This window comes from Poecile atricapillus, unplaced genomic scaffold (genome assembly GCF_030490865.1).
Source record: "Poecile atricapillus isolate bPoeAtr1 unplaced genomic scaffold, bPoeAtr1.hap1 scaffold_336, whole genome shotgun sequence".
In the NCBI taxonomy this organism is placed as follows: Eukaryota; Metazoa; Chordata; class Aves; order Passeriformes; family Paridae; genus Poecile; species Poecile atricapillus.
Genome location: NW_026709133.1, coordinates 1606 through 22424, shown reverse-complemented (window position 1 = coordinate 22424; position 20819 = coordinate 1606). Strand labels below are relative to the sequence as shown.

At 56.9% G+C, this 20819-nt stretch overlaps 3 protein-coding genes across 6 annotated transcripts; 1 reads left to right on the top strand and 2 right to left on the bottom strand.

Annotated features, from left to right (window-relative positions):
- Positions 1-404: 404 nt before the first annotated feature.
- LOC131574468 (small nuclear ribonucleoprotein Sm D2) lies at positions 405-6073 on the top strand. Of its 3 annotated transcripts, none has more exons than XM_058828934.1 (4): positions 405-466; positions 1889-2068; positions 4119-4345; positions 4611-6073. In XM_058828934.1, coding segments are annotated over exons 1-3 (357 nt in total). In that variant the 5' UTR covers positions 405-464; the 3' UTR covers positions 4294-4345; positions 4611-6073. The 3 variants fall into 3 exon arrangements, with proteins under 3 accessions (XP_058684917.1, XP_058684918.1, XP_058684919.1); XM_058828935.1 differs by lacking the exon at positions 4611-6073 and adding an exon at positions 2899-2957 and having other exon boundaries at positions 1889-2009; positions 4119-4431; XM_058828936.1 differs by lacking the exons at positions 405-466; positions 1889-2068 and adding an exon at positions 2326-2780.
- Positions 4314-6138, bottom strand: LOC131574466 (uncharacterized). Of its 2 annotated transcripts, XM_058828933.1 has the most exons (5): positions 5773-5864; positions 5506-5699; positions 5066-5297; positions 4518-4746; positions 4314-4487 (listed from the first exon to the last, which is right to left on the bottom strand). In XM_058828933.1, exons 1-5 carry the CDS (start codon positions 5862-5864, stop codon positions 4314-4316), a joined length of 921 nt encoding a protein of 306 aa, XP_058684916.1. The 2 variants fall into 2 exon arrangements, 1 of the variants encoding a protein (XP_058684916.1); XR_009276512.1 differs by lacking the exons at positions 4314-4487; positions 4518-4746; positions 5066-5297; positions 5773-5864 and adding an exon at positions 5936-6138 and having other exon boundaries at positions 5656-5772.
- Positions 6139-7613: 1475 nt separating this feature from the next.
- On the bottom strand, positions 7614-20586 carry PPP1R13L (protein phosphatase 1 regulatory subunit 13 like; the record flags this gene model as incomplete). Its single annotated transcript, XM_058828938.1, has 11 exons — positions 7614-7699; positions 10264-10463; positions 12085-12251; positions 13327-13460; positions 14517-14654; positions 15313-15824; positions 16737-17109; positions 18219-18277; positions 18938-19027; positions 19961-20351; positions 20466-20586. Coding segments are annotated over 11 exons (2224 nt in total), but the record flags the coding sequence as incomplete, so codon positions are not given.
- Between the last annotated feature and the right edge of the window lie 233 nt (positions 20587-20819).

Sequence of the window (20819 nt, the reverse complement as noted above, 5' to 3'; positions counted from 1 at the left end):
GTGGCCACGCCCCTTTATGCGACTACGCCCCCTCCACCTGGACGTGGCCACGCCCACTCTGCGCGTGTCAATCACGCCCCGCCGAGGCCACGCCCACAAAACAGCGGCCACGCCCCCCCCGGGCCCCCCAAATCTCACTCGGAGACCCCAAATTCTCTTGGGACCCCCCAAAATCCCCTCGGAGACCCCCAAAATCCCCCTGAACCTTCCCAAAATCCCCTCAAAACACCCCAAAACCCCACCGGGACCCCCCAAAACCCCCCCGGGACCCCCCCAAACCCCCCCGGGACCCCCCAAATCCCCCCGGGACCCCCAAATCCCTCTGAGGCCCCGCCCCTTTCCCGAGGCCCCGCCCACCCCGCGTTCCCATTGGCTGCCGCTCGCTCGGTGACCCGGAAGTGGCTCCGCCCCCCGCCGTGACCCGGAAGCGCAGCGGAAGCGGCGGGAGCGGGAGAGCGGCAGCCATGTGAGAGCGGCGGGGGAAAAACGGGGAAAAACGGGGAAAAAATGGGAAAAACGGGAAAAAACGGGAAAACGGGGAAGAAACGGGGGAAAAACACGGGATCGGGGAGGGGCCAGCGGGGGGAAGCGGGGAAAGGCGGAGCTGGGGAGCGGGGGGGACACCGGGAGGGGGCGGAACGGGCCGGGGCCGCTCTTTGCCGCTGTCCCCGAGCCGCTCCCGGTGTCCCCACATCCCCCTGGTGTCCCCTCGGTGTCCCCTCGGTGTCCCCGGGAGCCTCCTGAAGGACCCCGAGAGCGAGGTGACCCCAGAGATCGATCCCTGTGTCCCCAAATGTCCCCAAATGTCCCCAAATGTCCCCAAATCCCCTGACCCTGTGATGTCCCCAATGTCCCTGAGGCTCCCACGATGTCCCCAAGGTCCCCCTGATGTCCCCAATGTCCCCGTGGTGTCCCCAGGAGTCTCCTGAACAAGCCCAAGAGCGAGATGACCCCAGAGATCGATCCCGGTGTCCCCAAATGTCCCCAAATGTCCCCACATCCCCACATTCCCCTGGTACCCCGGTGTCCCTGGTGTCCCCCTGGTGTCCCCCTGATGTCCCCCTGATGTCCCCAATGTCCCCAAATGTCCCCAGGAGTCTCCTGAACAAGCCCAGGAGCGAGATGACGCCAGAGATCGATCCCTGATGTCCCTGTGTCCCCATGTCCCCTGTGCCCCTGATGTCCCTGATGTCCCCTCAATGTCCCCAGTGTCCCCAGTGTCCCCCCAATGTCCCCGTGGTGTCCCCAGGAGTCTCCTGAACCAGCCCAAGAGCGAGATGACCCCAGAGATCGATCCCGGTGTCCCCAAATGTCCCCAAATGTCCCCACATCCCCTGATCCCCCTGGTACCCCGGTGTCCCTGGTGTCCCCAATGTCCCCCTGATGTCCCTGTGATGTCCCCAATGTCCCCAGGAGTCTCCTGAAGGACCCCAAGAGCGAGATGACCCCAGAGATTGATCCCTGATGTCCCTGTGTCCCCATGTCCCCTGACCCTGTGATGTCCCTGAGGCTCCCCTGATGTCCCCAACGTCCCTGTGATGTCCCCAATGTCCCCAGGAGTCTCCTGAACCAGCCCAAGAGCGAGATGACCCCAGAGATTGATCCTGGTGTCCCCATGTCCCCTGTCCCCCTGATGTCCCTGGTGTCCTCCCAATGTCCCCAAGGTCCCCCTGATGTCCCCAACACCCCCCTGATGTCCCCAATGTCCCCAAATGTCCCCAGGAGTCTCCTGAACAAGCCCAGGAGCGAGGTGACCCCAGAGATCCATCCCTGTGTCCCCGTGTCCCCTGTCCCCCTGATGTCCCTGGTGTCCTCCCAATGTCCCCAAGGTCCCCCTGATGTCCCCAACGTCCCCCTGGTGTCCCCAATGTCCCTTTGGTGTCCCCAGGAGTCTCCTGAACAAGCCCAAGAGCGAGATGACGCCCGAGGAGCTGCAGAAGCGCGAGGAGGAGGAGTTCAACACGGGCCCTCTGTCGGTGCTGACGCAGAGCGTGAAGAACAACACCCAGGTGCTGATCAACTGCCGCAACAACAAAAAGCTCCTGGGGCGTGTGAAAGCCTTCGACAGGTGAGTCACAGTGTCCCCAGAGTGTCCCCAGAGTGTCCCCAGAGTGTCCCCAGAGTGTCCCCAGGGTGTCCCCAAAGTGTCCCCAGGGTGTCCCCAGAGTGTCCCCAAAGTGTCCCCAAAGAGCACCCAGAACAACACCCAGGTGCTGATCAACTGCCGCAACAACAAGAAACTGCTGGGGCGTGTGAAAGCGTTTGACAGGTGAGGAAATGTCCCCAGGGTGTCCCCAAGGTGTCCCCAAGGTGTCCCCAAAGTGTCCCCAAGGTATCCCCAAGGTGTCCCCAAAGAGCACCCAGAACAACACCCAGGTGCTGATCAACTGCCGCAACAACAAAAAACTGCTGGGGCGTGTGAAAGCGTTCGACAGGTGAGTCACAGTGTCCCCAAAGTGTCCCCAAGGTGTCCCCAAAGTGTCCCCAAAGTGTCCCCAAACTGTCCCCAAAGTGTCCCCAAAGTGTCCCCAAAGAGCACCCAGAACAACACCCAGGTGCTGATCAACTGCCGCAACAACAAAAAGCTCCTGGGGCGTGTCAAGGCCTTTGACAGGTGAGGAAATGTCCCCAGAGTGTCCCCAGAGTGTCCCCAAGGTGTCCCCAAGGTGTCCCCAAAGTGTCCCCAGAGTGTCCCCAAAGTGTCCCCAGAACAACACCCAGGTGCTGATCAACTGCCGCAACAACAAGAAACTGCTGGGGCGCGTGAAAGCGTTTGACAGGTGAGGAAATGTCCCCAGGGTGTCCCCAAAGTGTCCCCAAGGTGTCCCCAGAGTGTCCCCAGAGTGTCCCCAAGGTGTCCCCAGAGTGTCCCCAAAGAGCACCCAGAACAACACCCAGGTGCTGATCAACTGCCGCAACAACAAAAAGCTCCTGGGGCGTGTCAAGGCCTTTGACAGGTGAGGAAATGTCCCCAGAGTGTCACCAGGGTCCCCAAAGTGTCCCCAAAGTGTCCCCAAAGTGTCCCCAAGGTGTCCCCAAAGTGTCCCCAAAGTGTCACCACAGTGACCCCAGGGTCAGCTCTGTGACCTCAAGGTGTCCTCAAGGTATCCCCAGGGTGTCCCCAAAGTGTCACCAGGGTCCCCAAAGTGTCCCCAAAGTGTCCCCAGTGTCCCCAAGGTGTCACCACAGTGACCCCAGGGTCACCAAAGTGTCCCCAAAGTGTCCCCAAAGTGTCCCCAGGGAGTCCCCAGGGTGTCCCCAGAGTGTCCCCAAAGTGTCCCCAAAGTGTCCCCAGTGTCCCCAAGGTGTCCCCAGGGTGACCCCAAGGTCAGCTCTGTGACCTCAAGGTGTCCCCAAGGTGTCCCCAGGGTGTCCCCAGGGACACCACAGTGACCCCAGTGTCCCCAAAGTGTCCCCAAGGTGTCACCAGGGTCCCCAAAATGTCACCACAGTGACCCCAGGGTCCCCAGAGTGTCCCCAAGGTGTCCCTGAGGTCCTCAAAGTCCCCAAATCCATTTTTTTTCCCCAGCAAATCCTGGTTTATGCCCTCCAAATCCCATTTTTTTCCCCAAAAAATTCCATTTTTCCCCCCAAATCCCAGATTTTTCCACCCAACTCCAGGTTTTTTCCCCCCCAAATCCCGTTTTTTTCCCCAAATCCCATTTTTTTCCCCTTGAATCCTGGATTTCCCGTGGCAAATCCCGTTTTTTCCCCCCAAACCCAGGTTCTTTCCCCCCAAATCCTGGATTTCCCCCCAAACCCAGGTTTTTTCCCCCCCAAATCCCATTTTTTTTCCCCCTGAATCCCAGATTTCCCCCCAAATCCAGTTTTTTTCCCCCCCAAATCCTGGATTTTTCCCCGAAATCCAGGTTTTTTTCCCCCAACTCCCATTTTTTCCCCCCAAACCCAGGTTTTTTCCCGTCCCAATCCCATTTTTCCTGTCCCAAATCCCATTTTTCCCGTCCCAAATCCCGTTTTTTCCCCCCCAAATCCCATTTTTCCCCCCCAAATCCCGTTTTTTCCCCCCCAAATCCCATTTTTCCCCCCCAAATCCCATTTTTCCCGTCCCAAATCCCGTTTTTTCCCCCCAAATCCCATTTTTCCCGTTTTCCCGGCAGGCACTGTAACATGGTGCTGGAGAACGTCAAGGAGATGTGGACGGAGGTGCCCAAGAGCGGCAAAGGGAAGAAGAAATCCAAACCCGTCAACAAGGACCGGTACATCTCCAAAATGTTCCTGCGCGGAGACTCCGTCATCGTGGTCCTGAGGAACCCTCTGATCGCTGGGAAATAACGGGGAATTCACACCTGGAATCATCCCAGAACATCCCAGAACATCCCAGAACATCCCAGAACATCCCAGACAAGGACCGGTACATCTCCAAAATGTTCCTGCGCGGAGACTCCGTCATCGTGGTGCTCAGGAACCCCCTCATCGCTGGGAAATAGGGAATTCATGGGTGGAATCATCCTGGAACCTTCCAGAACCTTATGGAACATCCCAGAGCATCCCAGAGCATCCCAGAACATCCCAGACTCCGTCATCGTGGTGCTGAGAAACCCCCTCATCGCTGGGAAATAGGGAATTCCTGATGGGAATAATCCCAGAACCTTCCAGAACATCCCAGAACATCCCAGAGCATCCCAGACTCCGTCATCGTGGTCCTGAGGAACCCCCTGATCGCGGGAAAATAACGGGGAATTCCCGATGGGAATAATCCCAGAACATCCCAGAACCTTCCAGAACCTCCCAGAGCATCCCAGAACATCCCAGAACATCCCAGAGCATCCCAGACTCCGTCATCGTGGTGCTCAGGAACCCCCTCATCGCTGGGAAATAACGGGGAATTCACAGCTGGAATCATCCTGGAACCTTCCAGAACATCCCAGAACATCCCAGAGCATCCCAGACTCCGTCATCGTGGTGCTCAGGAACCCCCTCATCGCTGGGAAATAACAAATTCCCAATTGGAATAATCCCAGAACATCCCAGAACCTTCCAGAACCTCCCAGAGCATCCCAGAACCTTCCAGAACCTCCCAGAGCATCCCAGAACCTTCCGGAACATCCCAGAGCATCCCAGAGCATCCCAGACTCCGTCATCGTGGTCCTGAGAAACCCTCTGATCGCTGGGAAATAACGGGGAATTCACAGCTGGAATCATCCTGGAACCTTCCAGAACATCCCAGAGCATCCCAGACTCCGTCATCGTGGTGCTCAGGAACCCCCTGATCGCCGGGAAATAACGGGGAATTCCCGATTGGAATAATCCCAGAACCTCCCAGAACATCCCAGAACCTTCCAGGCTCCGTCATCGTTGGGAATTCCCGGCTGGAATCATCCCTGGAACCTCCCGGAACCTTCCAGAACCTTCCAGAACATCCCAGAGCATCCCAGAGCATCCCAGAACATCCCAGACTCCGTCATCGTGGTGCTGAGAAACCCCCTCATTGCTGGGAAATAACGGGGAATTACGGATTGGAATCATCCTGGAACCTTCCAGAACATCCCAGAACATCCCAGAGCATCCCAGAGTCCATCATTGTTGGGAATTCCTGATGGGAATAATCCATGGAACCTTCCAGAACATCCCAGAACCTTCCAGGCTCCATCATCGTTGGGAATTCCCTGCTGGAATCATCCCTGGAACCTCCCAGAACTTTCCAGAACCTTCCAGAACCTCCCGGAACCTTCCAGAACCTTCCCAGAGCGGCTCCATCATCGTTGGGGAATTTGGGATTCCTTGGGAATCATCCGTGGAACATTCCAGAACCTCCCAGAACTTTCCAGAACCTCCCAGAACTTTCCAGAACTTTCCAGAACCTCCCGGAACCTTCCAGAACCTTCCCAGAGCGGCTCCATCATCGTTGGGGAATTTGAGATTCCTTGGGAATCATCCGTGGATCCTTCCAGAACTTTCCAGAACCTCCCAGAACCTTCCAGAACCTCCCAGAACCTTCCAGAACCTCCCGGAACCTCCCAGAACCTTCCCAGCCCCCCCCAACCTCAGATTTCCCCTCCCCCCTCGTTCCCGGCTGGATTTTTGGGATGGAGAAAACGGAATTTGGGGATGGGGCTGGGATTTCGGGATGGGGTTGGATTTTTGGGATAGAACAGGAATTTTTGGGATAGAACAGGAATTTTTGGGATAGAACAGGAATTTTTGGGATGGAACAGGAATTTTTGGGATGGGATTTTTGGGATGTTCCAGGAATTTTTGGGATGTTACAGGAATTTTTTGGGATGGGATTTTTTGGGATGGAACAGGAATTTTTGGGATGGAGCTGGGATTTTTGGGATGGGATTTTTGGGATAGAACAGGAATTTTTTGGGATGGAGCTGGGATTTTTTGGGATAGAACAGGAATTTTTGGGATGGAACAGGAATTTTTGGGATGGGATTTTTGGGATGTTCCAGGAATTTTTGGGATGTTACAGGAATTTTTGGGATGGGATTTTTTGGGATGGACAGAACAGGAATTTTGGGATGTTACAGGAATTTTTGGGATGGGATTTTTTGGGATGGAACAGGAATTTTTGGGATGTTCCAGGAATTTTTTGGGATAGAACAGGATTTTTTGGGATGTTACAGGAATTTTTTGGGATGGGATTTTTGGGATGGGATTTTTGGGATGGAACAGGAATTTTCGGGATGCAGCAGGATTTTTTGGGATGTTACAGAAATTTTGGGATGTTAAAGGAATTTTTGGGATGGAACAGGAATTTTTTGGGATGTTACAGGAATTTTTGGGATGGGATTTTTTGGGACAGAACAGGAATTTTTGGGATGTTACAGGAATTTTTGGGATGTTCCAGGAATTTTTTGGGATGGGATTTTTTGATATGGAACAGGATTTTTGGGATGGAGCTGGGATTTTTTGGGATGTTACAGGAATTTTTGGGATGGGATTTTTGGGATGTTACAGGAATTTTTTGGGATGGAACAGGAATTTTTGGGATGGAACAGGAATTTTTTTGCATGGAATTTTTTGGGATGGGATTTTTTGGGATGGAGCTGGGATTTTTGGGATGGAACAGGAATTTTTGGGATGTTACAGGAATTTTTTGGGATGGGATTTTTTGGGATGTTACAGGAATTTTTGGGATGTTACAGGAATTTTTTGGGATGGGATTTTTTGGGATGTTACAGGAATTTTTGGGATGGGATTTTTGGGATGGGATTTTTGGGATGGGATTTTTTGGGATGTTACAGGAATTTTTGGATGGGATTTTTTGGGATGTTACAGGAATTTTTTGGGATGGGATTTTTTGGGATGGACAGAACAGGAATTTTTGGGATGGAACAGGAATTTTTGGGATAGAACAGGAATTTTTGGGATGGGATTTTTTGGGATGGACAGAACAGGAATTTTTGGGATGTTCCAGGAATTTTTTGGGATGGACGGAGCGGGAATTTCGGGACCCCCCTCCCTCCCTCCCTGTGCCAATAAAATTCGTTTCCACCCCTCGATCTCCCCCTCCCCCATTGACAGAAAACAGCGGAGACCCCTCCCCAAAATGAGCATCCAAAGGCTTTAATTCCCAAAAATTCCCAAAAAAACCCCGGGAAGGGGAGGGGACACCGGGAGGGGGAGGGGGAGGGGAGGGGAGGGGAGGGGGGAGGGGCTGAATTTGGGGAGGGGTCCAGGCCCCTCCCCCCCCTCAGATTTTCTTCCGCTGCGGCCGAACCCTCGGGAAGAGCTGGGGGAGGGGAGAGAGGGGAGAGAGGTGAGACCCCCGCCCCAAAAATATCCAAAAAATGTCCCAAAATGTCCCAAAAATAACCCAAAAATATCCCAAAAAATATCCCAAAAATATCCCAAAAATTATCCCAAAATGTCCCAAAATGTCCCAAAAATCCCCCAAAAATTATCGCAAAAATTACCCCAAAAATATCCCAAAAATGTCCCAAAAATAACCCAAAAATTATCCCAAAATGTCCCAAAATGTCCCAAAAATCCCCCAAAAATTATCGCAAAAATTACCCCAAAAATATCCCAAAAATGTCCCAAAAAAAACCCCAAAAATATCCCAAAATGTCCCAAAAATCCCCCAAAAATTATCGCAAAAATTACCCCAAAAATATCCCAAAAATGTCCCAAAAATAACCCAAAAATTATCCCAAAAATCCCCCAAAAATTATCCCAAAAATTACCCCAAAAATATCCCAAAAAAACCCCCAAAATTATCCCAGAAATATCAAAAAAAATATCCCAAAATTATCCTAAAAATTATCCCAGAAATATCCCAAAAATCCCCCCAAAATATCCCAAAAAAACCCCAAAAAATATCCCAAAAATATCCCAAAAATATCCCAAAAATATCCCCAAAAAATATCCAAAAATAACCAAAAAATATCCCAAAAATATCCAAAAAAAAACCCCAAAATGTCCCAAAAATCCCCCTGAAAATATCCCAAAAAACCCCAAAAATATCCAAAAAAACCCCAAAAATATCCCAAAAATATCCCAAAAATCCCCCCCCAAAATATCCCAAAAAACCCCCCAAAATTATCCCAAAAATATCCCAAAAATATCCTAAAAATTATCCCAGAAATATCCCAAAAATCCCCCAAAAATATTCCAAATAAAACCCCAAAAAATATCCTGAAACCCCCCCACAAAATATCCCAAAAAAAACCCCAAAAATATCCCCAAAAAAACCCAAAAAATATCCCAAAAATCCCCCCAAAAAATATCGCAAAAAATCCCCCCAAAAAATCCCAAAAATGCCCCAAAAAATCTCAAAAATATCCCAAAAATATAAAAAAAAAAAAAACCAAAAATATCCCAAAAATCCCCCCAAAAAATCTCAAAAATATCCCAAAAATATCCAAAAAAAAAAACCCCAAAAATATCCCCAAAAAAACCCCAAAATGTCCCAAAAATCCCCCTGAAAAATATCCCAAAAATTACCCCAAAAATTATCCCAAAAATATCCCAAAAAAACACCAAAAAATATCCCAAAAACCCCCCCCAAAAATATCCCAAAACCCCCCCAAAATATCCCAAAAATAACCCAAAAATTATCCCAAAAAAAAACCCCTAAAATATCCCAAAAATATCCCAAAAAATATCCCGAAAATCCCCCCCAAAATATCCCAAAAAAACCCAAAAATATCCTAAAAAAACCCGCGAAAAATATCCCAAAAAATATCTCAAAAATACCCCAAAAACCCCCAAAAATATCCCAAAAAAAAACCCCAAAAATATCCCAAAAAAACCCCAAAATGTCCCAAAAATCCCCCTGAAAAATATCCCAAAAATTATCCCAAAAATATCCCCAAAATCCCCCAAAAATATCCCAAAATATCCCAAAAAAATCCCGAAAATCCCCCCAAAAATATCCCAAAAAACCCCAAAAATATCCCAACCCCCCCCCCAAAAATATCCCCAAAAATCCCCCCAAAAATACCCTAAAAAACCCCCCCAAAAATAACCCAAAAATCCCCCAAAAAATAACCCAAAAATTATCCCAAAACCCCCCCAAAATATCCCAAAAACCCCCCCAGGGTCATGGAGGGGCTCTGGGACCCCCTCCCCAAATCCCCATTTCCCCCTCCCCAAATCTCCCTTTGGGTGACCCCCGGGACCCCTCCCCCACCCCTGGGGACCCCTGTAGGGACCCCTCCCCACCCTTGGGGACCCTCCCTCACCCTTGGGGACCCTTCCCCACCCCTGGGGACCCTCAGAGCCCCCTCCCCACCCCTGGGGACCCCTGTAGGGACCCCTCCCCACCCCTGGGACCCTCCCTCACCCCTGGGACCCCTCCCCACCCTTGGGGACCCTTCCTCACCCTTGGGACCCCTCCCCACCCCTGGGACCCCTCCTCACCCCGAAGTAGTTCCTGGGCACGTATCCCTCGTGGCCGTACAGGGACCCCCACCACCCCTGGGACCCCCAGAGCCCCTGGGACCCCTCCCCACCCCTGGGGACCCCTCCTCACCCCCCTGGGACCCCCAGGGACCCCTCCCCACCCTTGGGAACCCCTCCTCACCCCCCTGGGACCCCAGGGACCCCTCCTCACCCCGAAGTAGTTCTGGGGCACGTATCCCTCGTGGCCGTACAGGGACCCCCAACACCCATGGGACCCCTCCTCATCCCTGGGACCCCTCCTCACCCCTGGGGACCCCCAGGGACCCCTCCTCACCCCGAAGTAGTTCCGGGGCACGTATCCCTCGTGGCCGTACAGGGACCCCCCAGGGACCCCTCCCCACCCCTGGGGACCCCTCCCCATCCCCTGTCACCCTTGGGACCCCTCCTCACCCCAAAGTAGTTCCTGGGCACGTATCCCTCGTGGCCGTACAGGGACCCCCACCACCACTCCAGCTCCTCGGGGGGCTCCCGGCGCAGAACCGTCACCGGCTCCCCCTCCCGGAACGAGAGCTCGTCCCCAAACTCGGCGCTGTAATCCCAGAGCGCGTACACCACGCCGCTGTTCAGCACCCCCATCCCCTGCTCCACCTCTGGGGGATCAAAAAAATATAAAATGTTATTGAAAATATGAAATTGTTACCAAAAAACCCCAAAATGTTACCCCAAAACTGCCCCAAAATCCCCAAACTCCACACTGTAATCCCAGAGCGCGTTCACCACGCCGCTGTTCAGCACCCCCATGCCCTGCTCCACCTCTGGGGATCCAAAAAATCCCAAATTGTTACCAAAAAATCCCAAAATGTTACCAAAAAACCTCAAATTGTTACACAAAACCTGCCCTGAAACCCCAAAACTGCCCCAAACTCGGCGCTGTAATCCCAGAGCGCGTTCACCACGCCGCTGTTCAGCACCCCCATCCCCTGCTCCACCTCTGGGGAACCAGAAAAATGTAACAAATTGTTACCAAAAAATCCTGAAATGTTATCAAAAACATGAAATTGTTACCCAAAAAAACCAAAATGTTACACAAAAATCCCGAATTGTTACCCCAAACCTGCCCTGAAACCCCGAAACTGCCCCAAAAACCCCGAAACGTTCCCCAAAAACTGCTCCAAAATCCCAAATTGTTGCTCCAAAACAACTCCAAAAGTGCCCCCACAACCCCAAATCACCCCAAAACTCTCTCCCAGTGCCCCCCAGTCCCTCCCAGTGCCTCCCAGTCCCTCCCAGTCCCTCCCAGTGCCTCCCAGTCCCTCCCAGTCCCTCCCAGTGCTCACCAGTCCCTCCCAGTCCCTCCCAGTGCTCACCAGTCCATCCCAGTGCTCACCAGTGACCCCAAAGCCCTTTCCCAGTCCCTCCCAGTCCCTCCCAGTCCCTCCCAGTGCTCACCAGTCCCCCCCAGTCCCCCCCAGTCCCCCCCAGTCCATCCCAGTCCCATCCCAGTGCTCACCAGTAAGGTAACTGGAGCAGTCAGCGTACCCCTCCCGGTACGGGTCACATTTCCAGTCCCTCCCAGTCCCTCCCAGTCCCTCCCAGTGCTCACCAGTAAGGTAACTGGAGCAGTCGGCGTACCCCTCCCGGTACGGGTCGCATTTCCAGTGCCCCCCAGTCCCTCCCAGTCCCTCCCAGTGCCCACCAGTCCCTCCCAGTGCTCACCAGTAAGGTAACTGGAGCAGTCAGCGTACCCCTCCCGGTACGGGTCTCATTCCCAGTCCCTCCCAGTGCTCACCAGTCCCCCCAGTCCCCCCCAGTCCCCCCCAGTCCATCCCAGTCCCATCCCAGTGCTCACCAGTAAGGTAACTGGAGCAGTCAGCGTACCCCTCCCGGTACGGGTCGCATTTCCAGTCCCTCCCAGTCCCTCCCAGTCCCTCCCAGTGCTCACCAGTCCCTCCCAGTGCTCACCAGTCCCTCCCAGTGCTCACCAGTCCCTCCCAGTGCTCACCAGTAAGGTAACTGGAGCAGTCCGCGTACCCCTCCCGGTACGGGTCGCATTCCCAGTCCCTCCCAGTGCTCACCAGTCCCTCCCAGTGCTCACCAGTAAGGTAACTGGAGCAGTCAGCGTACCCCTCCCGGTACGGGTCTCATTCCCAGTCCCTCCCAGTGCTCCCAGTGCTCACCCAGTAAGGTAACTGGAGCAATCAGCGTACCCCTCCCGGTACGGATCGCATTCCCAGTCCCTCCCAGTGCTCACCAGTCCCTCCCAGTGCTCACCAGTAAGGTAACTGGAGCAGTCAGCGTACCCCTCCCGGTACGGGTCGCATTTCTCCACGGCCAAGCTGCCGTCGCTGCCCGTGGTGGCGAAGATGGCGGCGCCGTGACGGACGAGGGCGACGCAGACGCCGGTGTCGTTACAGGACGCTGCGCAGTGCAGGGGGGTCCTGGGGACACCCCAAAAATCAGGGGACACCCCAAAAACTGAGGGGACACCCAAAACCTGAGGGGTCCCTGGGGTTTGGGGGGTCCCTGGGGTCACTGGGGTCACCAGGGTGACGCAGACCCCGGTGTCGTTACAGGACGCTGCGCAGTGCAGGGGGGTCCTGGGGACACCCCAAAAATCAGAGATTGACCCCAAAATGTCAGAGATTGACCCCAAAAATGTCAGGGGTCCTGGGGTTTGGGGGGTCCCTGGGGTTATTGGGGTCACTGGGGTCACCAGGGTGATGCAGACGCCGGTGTCGTTACAGGCGCAGTGCAGGGGGGTCCCTGGGGACACCCCCAAAATCAGGGGACACCCCAAAATGTCAGGGACACCCCAAAATCAGAGGGGTCCCTGGGGTTTGGGGGGTCCCTGGGGTTTGGGGGTCCCTGGGGTTTGGTGGATTTTGGGGGATTTTTGGGGTCACTGAGGGGCTGGGGACCCCAATCAGTTGGGGAATGTTGGGATCCCCCCTGTCCCCAATGTCCCCCCCAGTGTCCCCAATGTCCCCAGTGATGTCCCCCAGTGTCCCCAATGTCCCCCCAGTGTCCCCCAATGTCCCCAGTGTCCCCAGTGATGTCCCCCAGTGTCCCCAATGTCCCCCCAGTGTCCCCAGTGTCCCCAGTGATGTCCCCAGTGATGTCCCCAATGTCCCCAGTGATGTCCCCAGTGATGTCCCCATGTCTCCAATGTCCCCCCCAGTGTCCCCAGTGATGTCCCCAGTGTCCCCAGTGTCCCCAGTGTCCCCCAGTGTCACCATCCGTGGCTGTCGGGGGAGTTGACGTTGGCCTGTCCCCCTGTCCCCAGTGATGTCCCCAATGTCCCCCCAGTGTCCCCAATGTGTCACCATCCGTGGCTGTCGGGGGAGTTGACGTTGGCCTGTCCCAGTGTCCCCAGTGTCCCCAGTGTCCCCAGTGTCCCCAATGTCCCCAGTGTCACCATCCGTGGCTGTCGGGGGAGTTGACGTTGGCCTGTCCCAGTGTCCCAGTGTCCCCAGTGATGTCCCCAGTGTCCCCAGGGATGTCCCCAAGTGTCACCATCCGTGGCTGTCGGGGGAGTTGACGTTGGCCCCGCTGGCGATCAGGAACTCCACGATTCCGTAGTTGCTGCCGCAGATGGCGTTGTGCAGCGCCGTGATGCCCTCGTCGTTGGGCTGGCTCGGGTCATTCAGCTGGGGACAGCGGCTCTGTGTCCCCTCACTGCCACCCCTGTGTCCCCCTCACTGCCACCCCTGTGTCCCCTCTGTCCCCTGTGTCCCCTCCCTGCCACCCTGGGACAGCGCCGTGATGCCCTCGTCGTTGGGCTGGCTCGGGTCATTCAGCTGGGGGACAGTGGCTCTGTGTCCCCTCTGTCCCCTGTGTCCCCTCTGTCCCCTCACTGCCACCCCTGTGTCCCCTCTGTCCCCTCTGTCCCCTCTGTCCCCTCACTGCCACCCTGGGACAGCGCCGTGATGCCCTCGTCGTTGGGCTGGCTCGGGTCGTTCAGCTGGGGACAGCGGCTCTGTGTCCCCTCTGTCCCCTCCCTGCCACCCCCTCTGTCCCCTGTGTCCCCTCTGTCCCCTCACTGCCACCCCCTGTCCCCTCCTGTCCCATCATTGTCATCCCTGTGTCCCCACTGTCCCCTCACTGCCACCCTGGGACAGCGCCGTGATGCCCTCGTCGTTGGGCTGGCTCGGGTCATTCAGCTGGGGACAGCGGCTCTGTGTCCCCTCTGTCCCCTGTGTCCCCTCACTGCCACCCCTGGGTCCCCCCTGTCCCCTCATTGTCATCCCTGTGTCCCCTCTGTCCCCTCATTGTCATCCCTCTGTCCCCTGGGTCCCCCCTGTCCCCTCATTGTCATCCCTGTGTCCCCTCTGTCCCCTCATTGTCATCCCTCTGTCCCCTGTGTCCCCACTGTCCCCTCCCTGCCACCCCAGGGGACATCCAGGGACACCCTCGTGTCCCCTCTGTCCCCCTGCTCTTGTCCCCATTGTCTCCCTGTCCCCAACTCCCTGTCCCCACCTGTCCCCCGACCCCTTCTCCGTGTCCCCAATGTCCCCCCAGTGTCCCCAGTGTCCCCACAAGTCCCCCAATGTCCCCAATGTCCCCAGTGTCACCTGTGCCACCGCCTGCTGCACCACGTCCAGCTCCCCGGTGAGGGCGGCGTCCAGCAGCAGCACCAGCGGGTTCAGACCCCCCAATGTCCCCCCAATGTCCCCCCAGTGTCCCCAATGTCCCCTCAGTGTCACCTGTGCCACCGCCTGCTGCACCACGTCCAGCTCCCCGGTGAGGGCGGCGTCCAGCAGCAGCACCAGCGGGTTCAGCCGCACCCGAGCCCCGGGGCGGCGCCGAGGGGAGGAGGGGTCCCGCAGGGCCGAGCGCAGCTCCTGCGACATTGGGACATTGGGGACATCATTGGGGACATCGGGGGGACATCATTGGGGGACATTGGGGATATCACCCCGGGACACCTCGGGACATTGGGGACATCACTGGGGAACATTGGGGACACCGGGGATATCACCCCGGCACATCCCGGGACAATGGGGACACCACCCGGGACATGGGGGACATCACTGGGGACATCGGGGACATCATCCAGGACACCCCGGGACATTGGGGACACCACCCGGGACACCCCGGACATTGGGGACATCACCCCGGGACAACCCAGACATTGGGGACATCATCTGGGACATTGGGGACATCACTGGGAACACCCCGGACCTTGGGGACATCATCGGGGACACTGGGGACAGCGGGGACATCACCCCGGGACACCCCGGACCTTGGGGACATCACCCTGGGACATTGGGGACAGCGGGGACATCACCCCGGGACACCTCGGGGGGGTCCAGTGACACCCCGGGACACCCTCGGGGGGGTCTCAGGGGGACGGGGACACCCTCGGGGGGGTCTCAGAGGGACGGGGACACCTCGGGGGGGTCCCGGTGACACCGGGTGACACCTCGGGGGGGTCCAGGTGACACCGGGTGACACCTCAGGGGGGGTCCCCACCCGGGGGGGGTCCCCTCCCCCGCTCACCGTCACCTGTCCCGTCCCCGCCGCTGTCACCGGGGCTGTCCCGGCGCTCTCCAGGGCCGGTGCCGGTGCCGGTGCCGCCCCCTCGGCGGTGCCGCTGTCGGTCCCGGGAGCCCCGGGCCGGTGCAGGAGGCGCGGGATCAGCTGCCGGTACTGGCGGGCCCGGTTGGGAGCCGCCGCCGCGGGCCCGGGGCTCTGCTCCATCGAGCCCCGGCGCTTGAGGGGTCGCGGCATCTCCGCCAGGACCCTCCGGAGCTCCTGAAGCTCCGGGACCCCCCGGGCCCCCGGGGGCAGCAGCGGCTGCAGCCGGGTCGGGCTGAGCGGCCGCGCCGGGGGAACCTCGGGGGGACCCTCGGGGGGACCCTCGGGGGGACAATCGGGGGGTCCCTCCTGGGGACCCTCCTGGGGACACTCCGGGGGTCCCTCCGGGGGTCCCTCCGGGGGTCCCTCGGGCTCCGAGCAGCGCAGGAGCCGCTCCAGGTCCGGCTCGTCCGGGGGAGCGGAGCGGGGAGGGGCTGGGGAGGGAGAGAGGGGTGAGGGAGGGGAGGGAGGGAGGGGAGGGAGGGGAGACCCCGGATTGGGGGAGGGGAGAGAGGGGTGAGGGAGGGGAGGGAGGGGAGGGGGAGACCCCCGGGATTGGGGAGGGGAGACCCCGGGATTGGGGGAGGGGGAGGGAGGGGAGGGGGAGACCCCCCGGGATTGGGGAGGGGAGACCCCCCGGGATTGGGGAGGGGAGACCCCGGGATTGGGGAGGGGGAGAAAGGGGTGAGGGAGGGGAGGGAGGGGAGGGGGAGACCCCGGGATTTGGGGGGGAGGGGAGGGGGGAAGCCCCAGGGACCCCCTCCCCAAAATGCCCTTTTTTTTACCCTCCCACCCCTCCAAATTCCCTTTTTCCCCCCCCAAATCCCCTTTTTTACCTCCCCCAAATCCCCTTTTTTCCCTCCCCAATCTCCTTTTTCCCTCCAAATCCCTTTTTTTCCCCCAAATTCCCTTTCCCCCCTCCAAATTCCCCTTTTTACCCCCCCAAATTTCCCTTTTTATCCCCCAAAACCCCCCCAAAATCCCCTTTTTACCCCCAAAACCCCTCTAAATCCCTTTTCCCTCCCCAAATCCCCTTTTCCCTCCCAAATCCCTTTTTTCCCCTCCCAAAATTCCCTTTTTCCCTCCCCAAATCCCCTTTTTTTCCCCAACTCCCTTTTCCCTCCCCAAATCCTTTTCCCCTCCCCAAATCCCCTTTTTTCCCTCCCAAATCCCTTTTTCCCCTCCCCAAATCCCCTTTTTCCCTCCCCCAAAATCCCTTTTTTTCCCCAAATCCCCTTTTTTTCCCCAAATCCCCTTTTTTCCCCCAATCCCCTTTTTTCCCCAAATCCCCTTTTTTCCCCCCAAAACCCCCCCTCTCCCCCCCCACCCCATCCCCCCCCTCTCACCTTCCCCCCCCGCCGCCCCTCCCTGGGCGGGGGTCGCCGCCGGCCCCTTTTGGGGTCCCCCCCTGCCCCCCCCGTGGGTGGGGGAGGGGCAGGGTCCTCCCCCCCCCCGCGCCCCTCCCCCCCCCTGCTCCCAGACCGCGCTCTGGAGGCGGAAAATGACCGAGAGGGGGAGGGGCTTGCGGCGGGGGAGGGGCGGGGGGGGCACCGGGACCCGCGAGACCGGCGGGTGCCACCCCCGGGGGAGGCTCCGGGAGCCGCCGGGGGGCGAGCGGAAAACGCCGGGGGCGACCCCGGGGGCCACCCCGGGACCCCCGTCCTGGCGGCGCTCCGGGGAGGAGAGCTTGTAATTGCGGGGCAGGGTGGAGCTGTGGGCCTGAAAGGGTTAAAAACGGGGTTAAAAATGGGTGAAAAAGGGAAAAAAATGGGATTAAAGGGGAGGAGAGCTTGTAATTGCGAGGGAGGGTGGAGCTGTGGGCCTGAAAGGGTTAAAACGGGGTTAAAATGGGTTAAAATGGGGTGAAAATGGGTTAAAATGGGATTAAAATGGTTAAAAATGGGGTTAAAGGGGAGGAGAGCTTGTAATTGCGGGGCAGGGTGGAGCTGTGGGCCTGAAAGGGTTAAAAACGGGTTAAAAATGGGTTAAAAATGGGTAAAAATGGGGTTAAAATGGGTTAAAAATGGTTAAAAATGGGTTAAAATCGGGGTTAAAGGGGAGGAGAGCTTGTAATTGCGGGGCAGGGTGGAGCTGTGGGCCTGAAAGGGTTAAAAACGGGGTTAAAATGGTTAAAAATGGTTAAAAATGGGGTTAAAATGGTTAAAAATGGGGTTAAAGGGGAGGAGAGCTTGTAATTGCGAGGGAGGGTGGAGCTGTGGGCCTGAAAGGGTTAAAAATGGGGTTAAAATGGGTTTAAAATGGTTAAAAATGGGGTTAAAATGGGATAAAATGGGGTTAAAGGGGAGGAGAGCTTGTAATTGCGGGGCAGGGTGGAGCTGTGGGCCTGAAAGGGTTAAAAATGGGTTAAAATGGGATAAAAACAGGGGAAAATGGGAAAAAAATGGGGTTAAAATGGGGTAAATGGGGTGAAAATGGTTAAAAATGGTTAAAATGGGATTAAAGGGAGGAGAGCTTGTAATTGCGGGGCAGGGTGGAGCTGTGGGCCTGAAAGGGTTAAAAACGGGGTTAAAATGGGTTAAAATGGGGTAAAAATGGTTAAAAATGGGGTGAAAATCGTTAAAAACAGGTTAAAAAGGGGTTTAAAAAGGGATTGAAAGGGATTTAAAAGGGTTTAAAATGTTAAAAAGGGTTAAAAAACACTAAAAAAAGGATTAAAAGTGTTTAAAAAGGAGTTAAAGAAGAGTTAAAAACGGTTAAAAATGGGTTAAAAAATTTGGGATTTTTTTAACGGGGGGAGGGGGATTTTTTGCGGGACCCTCCCCAATTCCCAATTCCCGAAATTTGGGGATCCCGAATTCCCGTCTGACCTTGGCAGGAGAATCCAGGCTGGATTCCCTCCAGAGCCTCGCCTGTCCCTCGGGGCTCCCTGATTGGGGCAAAATTCCGGAAATTTGGGACCCTCACCCCCAAAAAAATTCACTTTAAAAGTTTAGAGACCCCAACCCCAAACAAAAAACCTAAAAAAACTCCAAATTCCCCCCAAAAAATTCCTTTTTTACCCTAAAGCCCCCCAAAATCCTCCAAAATCTCCCAAAACCTCCCAAAAACCCCCAAATTCCCCAAAATCCCCCCAAAATCCTCCCAAAATCCTCCCCAAAAACCCCCCAAATTCCCCAAAATCCCCCAAAATGCTTCCAAAATCCCCCAAAATCCTCCCAAATCCTCCCAAAATCCCCCAAAATTCTCCCAAAAACCCCCCAAAATCCCCCAAAATGCTCCCAAAATCCTCCCAAAATCCCCCAAAATCCTCCCAAAATCACCCAAATTCCCCAAAATCCCCCCAAGATCCTCCCAAAAACCCCCAAATCCCCAAAATCCCCCAAAATCCTCCCAAAATCCTCCCAAAATCCTCCCAAAATCGCCCAAAAGCCCCAAAAAAGTCCTAAAACCCCCTCAGGTGCCACCCCCCGATGTCCCAGGACCCCCCAGAATCCCCCCAGGACCCCCAGAATCCCCCCAGGACCCCCCAGGACCCCCCCAGGACCCCCCACTCACGCTCGAAGCCCCCCCAGGACCCCCCACTCACGCTCGAAGCCCCCCGGTTTTTTCTCGTAGCTCACGTCCAGGTCGGACTCGTTCCAGACTTTGGGGGGTCTCCGTTTGAGGCTGGGGTCGTCTGGGGGGGGGAGAGGGGATGGAGACCCCCGGGAGGGGCTCAGGGACCCCCGGGGAGGGGCTCGGGGACCCCCAAAAGGGGCTCAGGGACCCCCGGGAGGGGCTCAGGGACCCCCGGGGGGGGGTTGGGGACAAGGGGACAAAGGGACAGAGACCCCCGGGTGTCCCAATCCCCTCCCCCTCCCCAAACCCCCCTCCCCAAATTGCCCCCAAATTGTCCCCAAATTGTCCTCAAATTGTCCCCCCCTCCCCAAATGTCCCCAAATGTCCCAAACATCCCCAAACATCCCCAAACATCCCCGAATGTCCCCAATGTCCCCAAACATCCCCAAATGTCCCCAAATGTCCCCAACCATCCCCAAATGTCCCCCAATGTCCCCAAATGTCCCCTCAATGTCCCCAATGTCCCCAAACATCCCCAATGTCCCCAATGTCCCCAATGTCCCCAAATGTCCCCAATGTCCCCATTGTCCCCAAACATCCCCAAATGTCCCCAAAATGTCCCCAAACATCCCCGAATGTCCCCAAAATGTCCCCAATCCCCCCAATGTCCCCAAACATCCCCAAACATCCCAATGTCCCCAATGTCCCCAATGTCCCCAAATGTCCCCAATGTCCCCAAATGTCCCCAATGTCCCCAATGTCCCCAATGTCCCCAAACATCCCCGAATGTCCCCAAATGTCCCCGCTGTCCCCAAATGTCCCAATGTCCCAATGTCCCCAATCCCCCCAATGTCCCCAAACATCCCGAATGTCCAAATGTCCCAACATCCCAATGTCCCCTCAATGTCCCCAATGTCCCCAAACATCCCCAAATGTCCCCAACCATCCCCAAATGTCCCCCAATGTCCCCAAATGTCCCCAAACATCCCCAAATGTCCCAATGTCCCCAGCTGTCCCCGCTGTCCCCCGCTGTCCCCGCTGTCCCCCTCACCCTGTGGCCGGAAGGTGCCGGGGGGGCCGCTCAGGCTCGGGTACAGCCCCTGCACCTCGTACGGGGGGGGGGGCCGGGGGTCTCTCGGCCAGGAACGGCCCCTCCCCCCCCCCGGGGGGGACCCCCCGAGCCCCCCCAGGGGCGATCTCGAAGCTTCGGGGGGGCCGTGGGGAGGGGGAGGGGGCTCTGCCCCCCCCCGGGCTGGGCACCGCCAGCACCTTGGGCCGGGGGGAGGGGGAGCGCTCCTCCCCCCCCCCCCCCCAGGAAATGGGGCGGGGGTCTCGGGGAGCCGGGGCGCCCCAGGGGGTCGCCGAGACCCCCCCCCAATTCCAGCGCCTCCCCCAGGAGGCTCCGCCGGCCCCGAGCGGCTCCTGCCGGGGCTGCCCCGCTCCTGGCCACGAGGGGGTTAAAAACGGGGTCAGCCCGAGGGGGTTGGGGGGCGCCGAGGAGCCCCCAGACCCCAAAAATCCAAAAAGGGGGAGGAGGAGGAGGGGAGGGGTCTCACTTTGGGGGGGGGTCCGGGCCGTCGGTCCAGAGCGATTCGAGCTGGCGAGAGAGTTCGTCCACCCTGGCCACGGCCGAGTCCAGCTCCACCTGCTTCAGGTCCATGTGCTGCATGGCCAGCGCTGGGGGACAGAGATTTGGGGGGATTTGGGGGGTCTCGAGGGGTTTCAGGGGATTTGGGGGGGATTCGGGGGGGTTTGGTATGGAGGGTTTGGGTCTGGGGGCCACGGCCGAGTCCAGCTCCACCTGCTTCAGGTCCATGTGCTGCATGGCCAGAGCTGGGGGGAGATTTGGGGGGTTTGGGGGGGTCCTCGGGGGTCTCGGGGGGATTTGGGGGGGGTTTCAGGGGGATTCG